A 14,714-nucleotide genomic window follows, 5' to 3' on the forward strand; every position below is an offset into this window, starting at 1 on the left:
GACCTCAGGCGAGTCACGTCACTCAGCCTCATTTCTACCATCCGTGAAGTGGAGACAGAACAGCCTCGAGTTGTGAGAATTAAGTGCACTGCCTGGCACGGCCAACAGTGTCAGTGATGGGAACTGATATTATTTCCTCTTCCAGTGGGTCTGTGGTTGGGAGTTCCCCCATTTTCATTAGGCAAGACTATGGATGGGAAGTTATGAAAGAGGCTTTTAATGAAAATACTGTACAGTTTACGTGAGGCAAAGGCAGGGGGCCTTGTCCAGGAAGGGAAGAGGCCCAAGAGGCTTCCTGTCCCCTTGGGGGCAGCAGAGCCAAATGCTTGGGCTCAGGCCAAGCTGCCTGCCCTGCAGGGGTCCAGGGAGGTCCTGATGAGTCCTGCCCCTTCCCTTCCAGAGGGCCTGCCTGGCAGCCAGCAGCAGGGTGTTTGGGGAGCACCTGTTCCCACACAAGGGTCCTTTTAGTCCATTCCAACAGGTGACTCCGAGCAGCCCTGAAGGCTTGGGGAGGGCTCCTGCCTGGCAAGTGGGCCTGGCACGAGTAGAGGGCAGAGGCCCGCCCTGGGTGAGGAACATCATAGCCAGGCGCCGCCGCCGTGTGAGTAGCTGTGCTCCTGGCCGGCGACGAAGCCCCGCAGCAGCTCGGCCTCACCCCCAAACACCAGGCTCTCCACATCCACCTCCAGCTCCTCTGCGCGGGGAGGGGTCCGGTCAGAAGACCTGGCTCGCCCCGAGGGCCACACAACCCCTCAGCCTCGGGGCACTCACCTTGGTCTGAGTCTGAGCGCTCAGAGGAGAGGCCTGAGGAGTCCAGACTGTCCGCCCGCAGCCGCTCCCGCTCGGCCGCCCCTGCCAGCCCCCGGAGCTGCTCCAGCTGCCGCTGCAGGCTCTGCTGCTTGCTGCGCAGCCTCTCCTTGAGCTGTCGGGCCCGCTGCTCCTGATCCTCCAGCTTCTGCGGATCCCAAAGGAGCAAGGGGCTGGGGTCAGCGGCGTGGGGGCTTGGGCTGCACCCCAACACCACTCAGTACCGGGCCACGGCCACAGGGCCAATGCCCACTCCAGGCAGGTGGCGACTAAATCCAGGCCCCAGAGGGTTGCACCCACATCCTCCAGAAAGCCAGCCCCTTTCCGGCCATGCACACGTCCTGTCAGGGTGCTGCCTAGATTGGGGGTGGGGGGGCACCACAATCTCAAAGGCATTTGGGGCCTAGTCAAGGATAAAGGACTGGAGTGCTGTGGCGTCCAGGGGTGGGAACCAGGAGCAGGGTGCACTGCTGCGTGTACACTCTGGCTCAGGAGCCAGGCATGTGCTGTCAGTCATGGGAAACAGGCCCGGTGTTACCAGGTCTCCCCGTTTCTTTTTTTTTTTTTTTTTTTTAAACAGAGTCTCGCTCTTTCGCCCAGGCTGGAGTGCAGTGGCACAATCTCGGCTCACCACAACCTCCACCTCTTAAGTTCAAGCAATTCCCTAGTCTCGGCCTCACAAGTAGCTGGGACTACAGGGGCCCGCCACCATGCCCAGCTAATTTTTGTATTTTTAGTGGAGACGGGGTTTCACCATATTGGTCAGGCTGGTCTCAAACTCCTGACCTCAGGTAATCCGCCTGCCTCAGCCTCCTAAAGTGCTGAGATTATAGGTGTGAGCCACCGCGCCCAGCCCCCCATTTCTTTACGAGAAGCTAGCTGGAAAGTCAGCTTTTTCATGTCAAATGTCTTTTGAGGGATTGACAGCTAATTTAAATTTTTAGAAAACTAGAGAACAAACAAAGGCTACCAGTCTGTAGCTCCTGGTCACGATCCCTACAAGAGCGAGAGCGTGAAGGCGTTAGCACCCTCCCGCCCATACCCCTACCTCCCGCCAAGCTCTGCCAGCCCTGAAGTTCCAAGGACTGGAAGGCCAAGGGCTCTCCCAGGCAGAGCCCTCAGTGGGCAGAAGCTTACATTCGGTCATTCAACAAGAAGGGGAGAATTGGGCCATGGAGGCGTTTGGACTGGGCGTAGAAAGATAAGAGCTGCCGAGGCAAACACAGGGAGGAAGAAACGTCAAGACACAGCAGAGGGAGCCTGGGAAGAGCACAGAGCATTCAGCTTCTGTGGGGCACAGGGAGAGATGAGGCCAAAAGAGCAGCCTACTGGCAAGTCCTGGGTTATGAAGGGCCTTGAGTTTCACAGGAAGGAAGGAGCAGAGGCTTTGTCCTGTCAGGGGCCACTGGTGGGTTTTCAGCAGGAGATGGGCCTGGGTAGATAGGTGTGCTGCAGAGATCATTCTAGAGCAAAGTAGAAGACAGCCTGGTGGAGGCAAAACAGGTAACAGGAAGGCTGGGAGGAGGCCGGTGAATTAAGCCAGGAGAGGGGTGATGGAGCCCCAGAGAAGGAGCACTGCCAAGGTCCTGCCCACAGGCCGGCCAGCCCCTGAGGGGCACACATCATCCATCCGAGAACCAGGCCAGGCAAGCTCCGTGTGAGAAACTGGGCCACTACCCAACCAGAGTGTTACTCAGCCACAATGATGGTAATGACAGACGCCGGGGGGCAGTGCAGCTGTTCCCGCAGCTGTGGTTTATTTACTAACAGCGCATAGGTCTTTGTGTGCCACAGCCCCCAGTGCCTAGAATAGGGCCTAGCAGAACCAGTGCTCAGTAAACACTTGTCGGAGGAGATAACGCAAGCCAGGGAACTGGGCATGGGTCCTGAATCTGCCGCCCATCAGCTGTGCGACTTGTTGGCCCTCAGCCTAGCTGTGCCTCCATGTATTCCTCTAGAGGGCAGGAAAAGTCCTGTGGTTTCCAAGGCCACTTCTGACATGGCCAGGGCCACCTGGGCCTTTATTCAGCACCTCCACTCCTGTCCACCAGGGGGCACCGAGCTCAGCCCCAGCAGCAGCAGGAGCCCTGGGAGGACCAGTGACTGGCGTCTTCTCAGTCCTTTCCCCTCCTGTCCCTGGAGCTGCCTCCCAGGTGGCACCAGGATAGACTGCCCATAACAGGAGGCCTTGAAGGTGAGAGGGGGAGAGCAAGGACCAACCCTCTGCAGTCCCAAGGACCCCCACATACCTCCCATCACAGAATTCAACAGCCATCCCCTCCCCTCAAACAGGAGGGAAGGTTAGTCCAGACAGGCTAAGTGACCTGCCCAAGGTCTCACAGCTGTGATCTAAGTGATAACAGCTGTAACAGCAACAGTGAACATTTATAGAGTGAACTCATTTAAGCCTCAACAACCCTCTGAGTTATTGTCTACTTTTCTTCCCATTTAATGGATCTGGAAAGTAAAAGCTCAGAGAGCTGTCCTAAGTCACACAGTTCTTGAGCTCTGACCTCAGGTCTCGTTCCCCAGTCCCACCAGCCCCTCCATTGCACAGCCCTCCATACACCAGGGCAAGCCAGTCCGGGCGCAGCAGGGGGCCTCACCTGGATGTGCATCCTGGCACGGCGCAGCAGGCTCAGCGTGGTGTATCGGGCACAGTCGGCCCCCAGGGGCATCTGCTGCTTCAGCCGCTCCAGGCACCGCTTCAACTGGGCCCTCCTGTGGGGAAGAGGTCTGGAGGGCAGTGCCAGCCCCACCTTGCTGGCCACAGGAATGGCAGGGGAGGGAAGGCCAGAGGGCAGTGGCCCCTGGGGGCTGGCGCTGTCAGGGCAGGACTGGGACTCACCTGCGCTTCTCCAGTTCATTGTGCACTGACCTGCCAATGCCAGAGAGGATGGGGTGAAGGGGAATCAGCCACTGCCCATGCCCCAATCCCAGGGCCCCCAGTGGCTCAAGAGCCACTACAGATGTCTGCCCCAAACAAGTCCCCTGTGGAGACCTCATGCTGGCCTCAGACACCAGAGTCCCCTGGCAGGGCAAGGGGAGTCAAAGACACACGGAGCCAAATGCTTAACAGAAGCCTGCCTAGGTGGGTATGGGGGTCCTAACAAGGGCCCCTGCCAGCTGGTCAGAAAGGACTTCCCAGACAGAGGTGGCAGCTAAATGCAGAAATAGATGTTTCCCAAGCTGGTAGTGGAGGGAGAGGCATTCAAATAGGAGAGAACAGCATATGCAAAGGGCTGGGGAGAGGAGAGAAAAGGAGGAAGCCAGCGGGGGAGGTGAGTGGCCTGATGTGTGGGGTGCGGGAGTGAGAGTGGAAGCGGGACCCCAACTGCTGTTGGCAGTTCCCGGCACATCTAGAGGTGCTCAACAAATAGTCCTTGAATGAATAGAAAGGTGTGAGTGTGTTTGGAGAGTGGGGAGATGGCAGGAGGGGTCTGAACGCTTCCTGGAGCAGGACACCTGGCCCAAAAGATGCAAGCAACAAGTGGGCAGAGGAGGGCCCGACCAGGGGCGGCGCCCACCCCCACCCCCACTCCCGCCGCCCCCGGCCTCCTCACCGCCCGCTGTCCTGCGCGCCAGGAGCCTGGGGGGGTCGCTTCTTCCTCCTGTGGGTGGGGCCTGGACTGCGATGCGGGCACAGGGACGCATAACCATGCTCGGCCTCTGCCAGAGAGAGCCCCCGCCCGCGTCAGGCTGGGGCTGGACCTGGTCCCAGCGGGAGCCCCAGGCACAGCACGGTCAAGGAAAGGCTTTTGGCGCCAGGACCATTTCCCCCACCCGTCCCTGCTCTACCGCCCCGGGACTCCTCTCGAGTTGAGGGCGAGGCGCCCCGGGATTACTGTCCTAGGGCGGTGCATCCTTCAAGCTGGGAGCCAGGTCCAGTCCAGGCCCGTGTCAGCGAGGTCGCCGCCCGGAATTCAGCCAAGGGTCCTTCCTCACCTCTCTCACGGCGCTCCAGGAACTCGGCCGCCTGCAGCAGGACCTGGATGTTGCTGGCCACGGGTTCCATGTCGGCGACAGCGGGCGGCGGGCCGGCCTAGGGTGCCGGCCGGAGCAAGCGGCTGCAGCACTTTTGTTACAAAGTAACTGACACGGTGCAACAAACACAGGGGCCCGCCCCGCCCCCGGGACGCCCCGCCCGCGGGAACGCCCAGCCCTTGGCTCCGCCCCTCTGGAACCCGCCACGGAGCCGCAGCCCACCCTCCGGCAGCCGCCCCGCCCCGAGTGGTCTCAGACTTTCCAGGGGCAGGTAAGGGCGCTGGCTCCAGGCCTGGCCCTGGAGCGAACCCTCAGGCTAACCGGTGCTGCTTCTTGCCCGCCTCACTCATCCACCCACGCCGGCTCATTGGCGTCTTTGATCTCAGCTTCCAGCCCCGTGCTAGTGACTAGCCCCCAACATAGCACGGCGCTCTGGGGGCCTGGTGGTCCCCTGAAAGCCCCGGGCCCAGCCGCTGCACGTGGGTGCCGCGGGGGCGGGGCCTCCGGCCGCCGCTCTCCCATTCGCACATGGCTTCTCAAGGATCGCTGTTGTCATCCTCGGGGTGGGGTCGGGGAGCCTCTGATGCCCTATTGGCTGGCGCTCTGCCCCGCCCTCTCCCGCCGCTGATCCACACGTTCGGGCGGGAAAAGAAGCAGGTTTCAAATTTGAAAACCCAAGCGATGGGGCGGGGTTGAGAGGGGAGCTGGGCCTCAATGCGCAGGCGCCGGCGGAGGGGCGGCGGACCCGGCTCCTGCCCTCCGGGGTCTGTCCCCAAGCCTGCCTGCCATCTGCCCCCGAAGGCCCCCGTGGGCCCCAGCTTCCTACTGTGTCGAATGGGAATAATATCTCGGCCCCCCTCCTCTTCTGTGAGGAAGCTGTTGTTGCTACGAAAACGTCAGTGGGGTAACAGCTTCCTCAGGCAGGCCATACCCTGGAGGCACGCGAAATGGCCTTTTCCGGAGCCTGGGGCTCTGGTATCCACGGAGTTGGGGTCCTCTCCTGTCACTGATGCCTCAGCTGTGTATGACTCAGGAGGTGACCTCCGTCTCTAAGCCTCAGGAGCCCTGCGACAGCGTTGAAGGATCAGAGCCAATGCCTCTGCGGTGCCCATGGCATGAAGGAGCCGCCCATCTCAAAGGCCAGTGCAACCAGACCGCGGCGTTTGCCTCCCAGGCAGCCCCTGCTTGCCTTACTCAGAGTCCATAAACCCTTCTTGCACCTGACTCTCCTAGCCGGCCGAAGGAGTGGCTGTGATGACTTCTAGCCTCAGCACCAGCAGGTGGGGCCACATCTGGGGACAGGAAGATGAACGCAGCTGTAGCAGGGTGGAGCATTGCTGCCAGCCACGGGCTGAGTCTGTGACTCCAGTAATCCCAAAATAGAGAGGGGAGGGAAGGTGGGAGGGATCGATGCTCTGTAAAGAGACAGTCCTGGTTAAACACAGGCACATGTCAGTCAGGCCTCAGTTCCTTGGGAAAAATCTTTTTTTTTTTTTTTTTTTGAGCCTTGCTCTGTCGCCCAGGCTGAAGCGCAATGGCTCAATCTCGACTCACTGCAACCTCCGCCTCCCGGGTTCAAGCAATTCTCCTGCCTCAGCCTCCCAAGTAGCTGAGACTACAAGCGCCCACCACCACACCCAGCTAATTTTTGTATTTTTAGTAGAGACGGGGTTTCACCGTGTTGGCCAGGCTGGTCTCGAACTCCTGACCTCAGGTGATCCACCCACCTCAGCCTCCCAAAGTGCTGGGATTACAGGTGTGAGCCACCGTTCCTGGCCGGGAAACATCTTGAAGTTTCGGCCAGGCGCCGAAAAAAAATGAAGTTTCTCTAAGAGTTGCTCACAGCGGAATAACTGCCCTGTCTAGGCAGACGATCCATCTACCCAGCCGCCTGTCCTTAACTCACAAAATATTTGCTGAGCTCTCACTGGACACCAGGCGCTGTGCTGGGGGCTGGAGGACATATGATAGGCAAAATCATACAGGGTCCCTGCCCTTGCAGAGCTCATAGGCTTGAGAGGGAAAGACACCAATACAGTCGCAGGAAGGCGGAGGTCCAGCTGGACAGGTCCTCACAGGGAGAGACCGTGCCCCACAACACATTCTAAGGAACATTTGACCTAATTGGTGAGGTCAGAGAAGGCTTTACTGGGGAAATGGATGAAGAGGTGTTATCTAAGTATAGGAGAGATGAAAGAATTCTAGACAAAGGAACAGCACGTGCAAAGGCCCTGGGGCTGAAAGGAGCGTGGCAGGGGCGGTGTGGCTTACAGAGAGCAAATAGCCTGGTGCAGGCTGACACTGGAGAGGCTGCAGGGCCCAGAACATGCTGATGGGTTCCCCCAAACTCCCCCCTGCAATCAGCCATCTCTGAAGGAAGGAGCCACAAGGCTTGTGAATGAATTTCCAATTTTATTTCACTAAAGTCAGCACCATGCAGTGCAGACACGAACCTACTCAGATGTCTGGGCCCTAGGTGGCCTGGCCTCCAGTCTGGGTGGGATAGGGGTGGGGAGGTTCTGAAGGAGGAGAATTTTCAGCAAAGGGAAAGAAGGAAGCATATGTGAGCTGAAGACATGGCCAGGAGGTGGTGGGAGTCAGGCTGGGGCTGCAGAGGGGCTGGAGGGCTCATGTCAAGGAGTTTGGACTTCATCCTAGGAGCTGCAGAGCGGTTTTGAGCCAGGGACAGCATGTGGGCTGGGGTCAAGGCCACCGGCCAGGCCAGACAGGAACAATACCTCCCCAGGAACAGGATGGGACGGGGCATGGGGGGATCCAGCCTGGACCAGCAGGGATCCTGCCCCGAGCCCTTGGATGTCCCCTGGGCCCCTGTGAGAAAATGCTAGAGCTAGTGGCCTCTAGGCACAGGACTGGACAGAGGAGCTGCAGTGCCCCCCCAGCAGTGACCAGCCCAGATCCTCTGCCCTGGACTCCGCAGGGTCCTGCGCTTCGCCCTGTGACCTCCTGCCTCCACCAGCCCACTGTAACTGGGGTTCTGCTGCCTGTACTTGCAGTGCAGACTCTACCCGGGTCTATGGTCCTCTGGGCTCCAAGGGCAGAGTCTGCATCTGTGCCCTGAGTGGAAGGGAAGAAGGGAGACCCCCCGCCCCAGGCCTTTGTCCCAGTTAGGACCCCTTGAAGAGGGGAGCCAGTCCTGGGCTCACCGTCCTCCTCCACTCCATGGACACGGTGCAGGAGGAGATGGCCCTGCGTTCCCCAGATCCTTTCCCCTTCTCCCCTGCAAGGAAGAGTCATCGGGGGAGTCGGGAGCCTGGCTCTGACCCTGGACCCCTGCCCAGCCTCCTCCCTGGGCTGCCTGCAGCCTCCCCTCTCCCAGAGAGCAGCACTCCCCAGTCACAGAGCTAACCAGGTCACGCCCCCGCTGAAGGCCTCATGCCCCCGCTGAAGGCCCACGCTCCCATGGCCTTCAGGACAAAGTTTGAGCTGGGCCGTGCCCCTCCTCCTGCTGTGGCAGGGGACATGCCATGGCCTTGCCCACCTCCCTGCCTCTGCCATCCCTGCTCAATGCCACTTGCCCCAGGAGGTTCCCAGGCCTCCCTCCTTCAGCGCATCCTCCCAAGTAGCAGTGGGCCCTGCGTCTCTCAGGGTCAGCCTCTTCCTGCAGACTACGACCTCAGCGACAGGGCAAACCAATGCCGAACAGGGGCTTGGCCAAGCCATAGGCAAGGGGTAGGGAAGGGCTAGTGGGCCTGTGTCTCCATGCCCACAGGATGTCAGAAGAAGCAGTCAGCAGACCCCCACACAGAGGCCACCTCTGGAACGCCCACCCCCCCGCCAACCCCGGCTGTTGTGGCAGTGCAGCATAATGATCAGGAGTTGGGTGCCAGCCGGTCCCTCGCTTGATGTCACAGGGGCTAAGCCAAGAGGCCAGCCCTGGCTAGACAGGTCTCAGAAGTGCCTGGCAGCCCCTGCTATCCGGGGAGGAACACTGCAAACAGGCCTCTGTAGGCTCAGTAGTATGGCCATTTTTTTTTTTTTTTTTTTTGAGGTGGGGTCTTGTGCTGTCACCCAGCTGGAGTGCAGTGACACAGTGAGGGCTCATTGCAGCCTTGACCTGCTGGGCTCAAGCAATCCTCCCGCCTCAGCCTCCCAAGTAGCTGGGACCACAGCTGCATGCCACCATGCCTAATTTTTTTATTTTTTGTAGAGACGGGGTTTCACCATGTTAGCCAAGCTGGTCTTGAACTCCTGACCTCAGGTGATTTGCCCCCCTCAGTCTCCCAAAGTGTTGGGATCACAGGTGTGAGCCACCGCACCCGGCCTGATTTGCATTTTTTCTAAGTCAGCTGAAATTCTTATTTTTCCACTGGATATAATGTATTGTTATCCTCTATCTGCTTTTAATATTTTCTCTTCACCTTTGGTTTTCAACTGTTGGCTGTGACACGCCTGGGTGTGGTTTTCTTGGTGTTTGCCTTGCCTGGGGTGTCTTGAGCTTCTGGAAAAGTTTTTAGTTCTTATCTCTTCAAATATTTTTCCTGTCTTATTCTACCCCTACTTCCCTACTCTTACCCCAATTTCATGTATGTTGCCCAACTTGGTAATATATGAAGGGTCTTACTTTGTTGCCCAGGCTGGAGCGCAGTGGTATGAACACAGCTCACTACAGCCTTGACCTCCCAGGCTCAGGTGATCCTCCTGCCTCAGCCTCCTGACTAGCTAGGATTACAGGTGTGCAACACCACGCCCAGCTAATTTTTTGTATTTTTTGTAGAGACAGGATTTTGCCATTGTTGCGCAGGCTGGTCTCAAACTCTTGAGCTCAAGCAATCCGTCTGCCTCGGCCTCCCAAAGTGCTAGGATTACAGGCATGAGCCACCTTGCCTGGCTTTTCCTATTTTAGTCAACAAATGTTTCACTTGCCTATTCCAATTCTTCATCAAACCATCACTCTGGGGAGGATGCCTCCGCCACTGTTGGACCCTATGTGCTGTAAAATGTGTTCCTTGGTCTGAAGAAATGTGACCTGGCAGAGTCCAAATTGGTACCTTTTTTTTTTTTTTTTTTTGAGATGAAGTCTCAGTCTTGTCCCCCAGGCTGGAGGGCAATGGATGGCGCAATCTCGGCTCGCTGCAACCTCCACCTCCTGGGTTCAAGCGATTCCCTTGCCTCAGCCTCCCAAGTAGCTGAGACTACAGGCACCTGCCACCATGCCCGGCTAATTTTTATATTTTTAGTAGAGACAGGGTTTCACCATGTTGGCCAGGCTGGTCTCGAACTCCTGACCTCAGGTGATCTGCCCACCTCGGCCTCCTAAAATGCTGGGATTACAGGCGTGAGCCACTGTGCCCAGCTGAGTTCCAGTCCTTTTACTGTGCTGTGAGCATTTGCATCTACCACAGGGAAGCTGAGCCCAGTGTGCAGAGTGACTGTTCCTGCCACGACTTACACTTCCTGGGGCTACAGGCTTCAGTCTGACTTGCCTATCAAGCCTCTCGTTGACAGACAGAACAGTTACTGGTGTTTTGTGCCTCAGAGGGTGCAAGGGGAACATGTCTAGACTCAGTCCATCCCTGCACTGTGGCAACCCCGTATGTCCCTCATATCATGAGGCCTCCTTAAGTGAGCACACCGGAATATCCACTGACTGAATCCAATCACCCCCTGATCCTGGAATGGGGTTCTTCTGATGAGCATCAAACGTCCTACTTTAATGTACCCCTCCGACTCCCATAATGATGTCCACAGGCCCATGCCCTATACAGGCATCCCACTAATAGGCCAGTTTTCCATTGCCCTTCTGCTGACTGTGTGGGCAGGTTGGCCACTGCCCGTGAGATGTAGCACAAACACCAGTCAATTCAACCTGCTGAGTTGATTTGTTTTTACCTTCTTTGATGGTCTTCCAGATAGGAAGCTGTCCTGTCACCTTGAAACTTCCATCCATAAACCAGGCGGCTCTTGTTGGTCAATAGAGCGCTGTTCATAGGGCACTCACTGCCCATGTGGCCCGTGAAACTCCTTAGGTGGCTCTGAAGTTGCCTGTGGGGGAAGAGGCACCCACTTGGGACGGCCTTCTTGCATTCCCCAGATAGCACGTTTCCAGAAAAATCATTTCCAAATTATGATGGACCCTTCTGGGCACTGCCCTCCTATCAGAGTATTTCCCCAACATCACCCGAGAAATTATGAGTATTTCAGGTTTCAAGGTTATTTCATGTCCTTAAGTCATAGGGGCAATTGGACTTTAATTAAATCCAATAGCAAGTTAGTCAAACGGAAATTTCCTGGTCCAAAATCCCAGTGGTTGCCACTAGGTGGCACTCCGGCTTTTGCCCTCAGGTCCAGTCTGCTCCTCAGCGGGGCTACGGTACAACAAATGAACAACTTGCACAGGCTTGGGCAATCTTACTGGTTTCCATCAAGTATATCCAATCAATATTGGCAGGTGGGGAGATTCACATGCCTTCCGCTTTAGCATGCTAGGTAAGAGAAACGCCTCAGCCAGACCCAATATCCACCCCCATAGTACATTCAGGTAAAGGAGCTGCAGTCGCTTTGCATAAAGCCTGCTCAACCCTCACCGTTTCCATTCCATCAGGTATCACATTCCCATATTCTCCCAGTCGAACTCTCGCTCCCATTGGGACTTCACAAATAGATTTTGGAATCACAGAGCATGGGTTCCACAAAAAGGTGTCCCAGTAAAGTCTCTCCTGCAGCCCCTGACCATTTCACCGGCTCATGTCCACATGGCCTTGGGTCCGCAGTGGGTGTCAGTCATTATCTTGATTAGATTGTGGCACAATTGCCCCAGGTGACTACCTATCAGCTTTCTCCTTGTCATCTTTCCCTCTGGCCTTTTTTTTTTTTTTCCTGGAGACGGAGTCTCACTCTGTCGCCCAGGCTGGAGTGCAATGGCGCAATCTCAGCTTACTGCAACCTCTGCCTCCCGGGTTCAAGCGATTCTCCTGCCTCAGCCTCCTGAGTAGCTGGGATTACAGGCACCCGCCACCATGCCTGGCTAGTTTGTCTGTTTGTTTGTTTGCTTTTTAGACAGAGTTTTGCTCTTGTTGCCCAGGCTGGAGTGCAATGGCGTGATCTCAGCTCACTGCAACCTCCGCCTCCTGGGTTCAAGCGGTTCTCCTGCCTCAGCCTCCCAAGTAACTGGGACTACAGGCACCCGCCACCACACCAGGCTTTTTGTATTTTTAGTAGAGACAGGGTTTCACCGTGTTAGCCAGGATGATCTCGATCTCCTGACCTCGTGATCCGCCCGCCTCAGCCTCCCAAAGTGCTGGGATTACAGGCGTGTGCCACCACGCCCGACCATTTTTTTTGTATTTTCGGTAGAGATGGGGTTTCACCATGTTGGTCAGCCTGGTCTCGAACTCCTGACCTCAGGTGATCCACCCACCTCAGCCTCCCAAAGTGCTGGGATTACAGGCCGGCCTCCCTCTGACATTTTAAAATCTTCCAAACTAAGGTGAGTAAATCAGATTTGTTTAGGGCCCTTCAATAGTGGGGGACCAGCAGAAGCTCCCATCTGTCCACCCAAGGACTTCCAAGGGTGTTGGAGATGACCTTTGTTTTGACCCCATCAATGCCTACTTTATTCAGTCCATTTCATTAAGAACCCTTTAAAGATTCCATCCTGCTGGGATGAGTATCTTGACTCTTCCCTTTGTTTTCCCCACTCTCTTGTGAATCATTCTAACCATCTTCACTGTTGTTTCAGCATAATTTTTCCCCTCAAAAGTGGCCCTGGGCATAGCTGTAGCTCAAACCAGCCACAATCCAAGCTTGGCCCAATCTCAAGATCTGCCCTATCACCATCTTTTGCCTTCATTGTTGCTACAGAGAACAATAGGATGGTATATTTAGCTTGTTTCTAGTTACTTTGCATTTCCTTATACGTCCAGTGAACTAACTCCTTGGGAGTTGCATCCATCATTTCTAAAATTCATTATTAATTTTTGCCTCCACTAACTGATCACAGCACAGCTGCATTTCCATACCACGGTGAACTCATGGCCCTCCAGGAATCAAAGGTTCATCATACTCCATCCTCTCATCCAATTCCTAGAGATAGTAAATCACTCACTCACCTGCAAGCGTGCCGTGCCTTTCATATTCATACTAACCAATCCAGAGCCCATACCTTCCAACCACCTCCTTTACTGGGCTCTTACACGCTGCACCACTATCCCCCAGAGACTGGACAACTAGGGACATCCTACCCCAAACCCACTGAAATTATTCAAGCTAGGCAATCCTAGACCTGCTCACTCTGCCTCTCAGGTTCCTTCCTAAGCAAACCACAATAAAGGCTCTTGCCCCACAGTTCCCCTCCCTCCCTCTGCCCCCGACCAACACTGGTGCTTCCCCGTGTGGCCCGTGTTAGTGTGCGGTGCCGCCTGTTTCTAGGGAACTGTGAGTATAAGCTTCTTCCCACCATGGCAGTCACTTCTGTGTCTGTTACATATCTAAGGACAACAAATCCAGGGTGTCCTTACAACAACTGGCGCAGTGAGCAGGGTGGTTTGATGCCAGATGGAGATGGTATGTCCTCAAACTGCTCTCGGCTTACTAACTGGATCCACCAGGCAGTGGCCATTGCCTGGAAGGCAGCCCTGGTCATTTGTGCGCCCCCTTGATGGCTGGTGCACTGTGTGGTGTGTTGTCGGTGCTGCTGTGGATTCCCAACCTGAGGGCGGTGCTCGGGAAGCTGAGTCCTCCCGGAGCTGCTGCCCAGGCTAGAGTGTTCAGTGCCTGGGACTCAGGCCACAGGGCACTTGTGTTTCTCCGTGCTGGTGGAGCACCCAGGCGCCAGAACAGAGCACCTGGAGGTATACGGAAAACTGGCCACATCGGTTTCTTGAAAAAGTCCTTCCATGGCCGGGCATGGTGGCTCACGCGTGTAATCCCAGCACTCTGGGAGGCCAAAGCAGGTGGATCACCTAAGGTCGGGAGTTTGATACCAGCCTGAGTAACATGGAGAAACCTCGTCTCTACTAAAAATACAAAATTAGCCAGGTGTGGTGGCACATGCCTGTAATCCCAGCTACTCGGGAGGCTGAGGCAGGAGAATCGCTTGAACCCAGGAGGCGGAGGTTGCAATGAGCCCAGACTGTGCCATTGCACTAAAGCCTAGGCAACAAGAGCAAGACTCCATCTCAAAAAAGAAAAGGAAAGAAAAGGTCCTTCCAAAGACAACAAGAGCAACTACCCTGCTAGCGTCATGGGATGAGTCTAACCCACTGACCAGGCAGCACTGGCAAGCGGTGGGGCCAACCATGTCGGTCACTTGTATGCAAGTGCCCAGTGTCTGGGATGTTATATGCTCCAGCAGGCACTTGATAAACCACTTCCCCTTTTCCTTCTGGCCTTTGCTGAGTCAAAAGTTTCAGCCTGTTCTCTGGAGTACGGGAAGAGTACTCCACCTGAACGCCTGCACGTGTAGCGCAGGCTGTTCCCACGGTCAGTGTCAGGGTGTCCTCTTCAAGGGATCCGGGCACCCTGCAAATGTTCTTCTTCCAGCCACAAACCTCTCCTCCTTTAGCCAGGTCCTGAAGCTTTCCTCTTTTAGTGTGGGGCTTTCATTATGATTTATTCTTAAGTCCGGATGTTATTTGGTAGTATGTTTTTAGTTTCCAGATACAAAGGACTTTTTCAGTTATCTTTTGGTTGCTGATTTCCATTTATATTCTCCATATTTCTTTTTTTCTTTTCTTTTTTTTTTTTTTTTTTTTTGAGACAGAGCCTTACTCTGTTGCCCAGGCTGGAGTGCAGTGGCACGATCTCAGCTCACTGCAACCTCCGCCTCCCAGGTTCAAGTGATTCTCCTGCCTCAGCCTCCCGAGTAGCTGGGACTACAGGCATGCACCACCATGCCCGTCTAATTTTGTATTTTTTTAATTTTTATTTTTTTTTAGACAGAGTCTCGCTCTGTCACCAGGCTA

The 14,714-nt window shown here is 55.7% G+C and overlaps 2 protein-coding genes across 5 annotated transcripts in view; both read right to left on the bottom strand.

Moving 5' to 3' along the window:
• Window positions 1–196: 196 nt before the first annotated feature.
• MXD3 (MAX dimerization protein 3) lies at window positions 197–10,758 on the bottom strand. 4 transcript variants are annotated; one of them, XM_055113049.2, is made up of 6 exons: window positions 10,642–10,758; window positions 4,753–4,849; window positions 4,371–4,476; window positions 3,414–3,685; window positions 772–955; window positions 197–694 (listed from the first exon to the last, which is right to left on the bottom strand). In XM_055113049.2, exons 1-6 carry the CDS (start codon window positions 10,755–10,757, stop codon window positions 579–581), a joined length of 891 nt encoding a protein of 296 aa, XP_054969024.1. In that variant the 5' UTR covers window position 10,758; the 3' UTR covers window positions 197–578. The 4 variants fall into 4 exon arrangements, with proteins under 4 accessions (XP_054969024.1, XP_034816957.1, XP_008956502.1 ...); XM_034961066.3 differs by lacking the exon at window positions 10,642–10,758 and adding an exon at window positions 5,113–6,281; XM_008958254.4 differs by lacking the exon at window positions 10,642–10,758 and having other exon boundaries at window positions 3,414–3,528; window positions 3,656–3,685; window positions 4,753–6,281.
• Window positions 9,172–14,714, bottom strand: part of LMAN2 (lectin, mannose binding 2) — a 50,893-nt gene continuing 45,350 nt past the window's right edge. Inside the window, exon 8 of the mRNA XM_034961063.3 lies at window positions 9,172–10,794. Within this exon, the coding sequence (XP_034816954.1) occupies window positions 10,775–10,794 (20 nt within the window). The 3' untranslated portion in view covers window positions 9,172–10,774. The remainder of the gene's footprint in view (window positions 10,795–14,714) is intronic.

The sequence above is a fragment of the Pan paniscus genome, chromosome 4 (genome assembly GCF_029289425.2).
Source record: "Pan paniscus chromosome 4, NHGRI_mPanPan1-v2.0_pri, whole genome shotgun sequence".
In the NCBI taxonomy this organism is placed as follows: Eukaryota; Metazoa; Chordata; class Mammalia; order Primates; family Hominidae; genus Pan; species Pan paniscus.

Excerpts from the sequence above, each read along its gene's own strand:
- MXD3 (XM_055113049.2), bottom strand. The coding sequence starts at position 10,757 with ATGGGCAGTGAGTGCCCTATGAACAGCGCTCTATTGACCAACAAGAGC. Across the intron at positions 3,686-4,370 it reads GGCGCGCAGGACAGCGGGCG|GTCAGTGCACAATGAACTGG; the intron begins GTGAGGAGGCCG and ends TGGCATTGGCAG. Across the intron at positions 956-3,413 it reads GTGCCAGGATGCACATCCAG|AAGCTGGAGGATCAGGAGCA; the intron begins GTGAGGCCCCCT and ends TGGGATCCGCAG.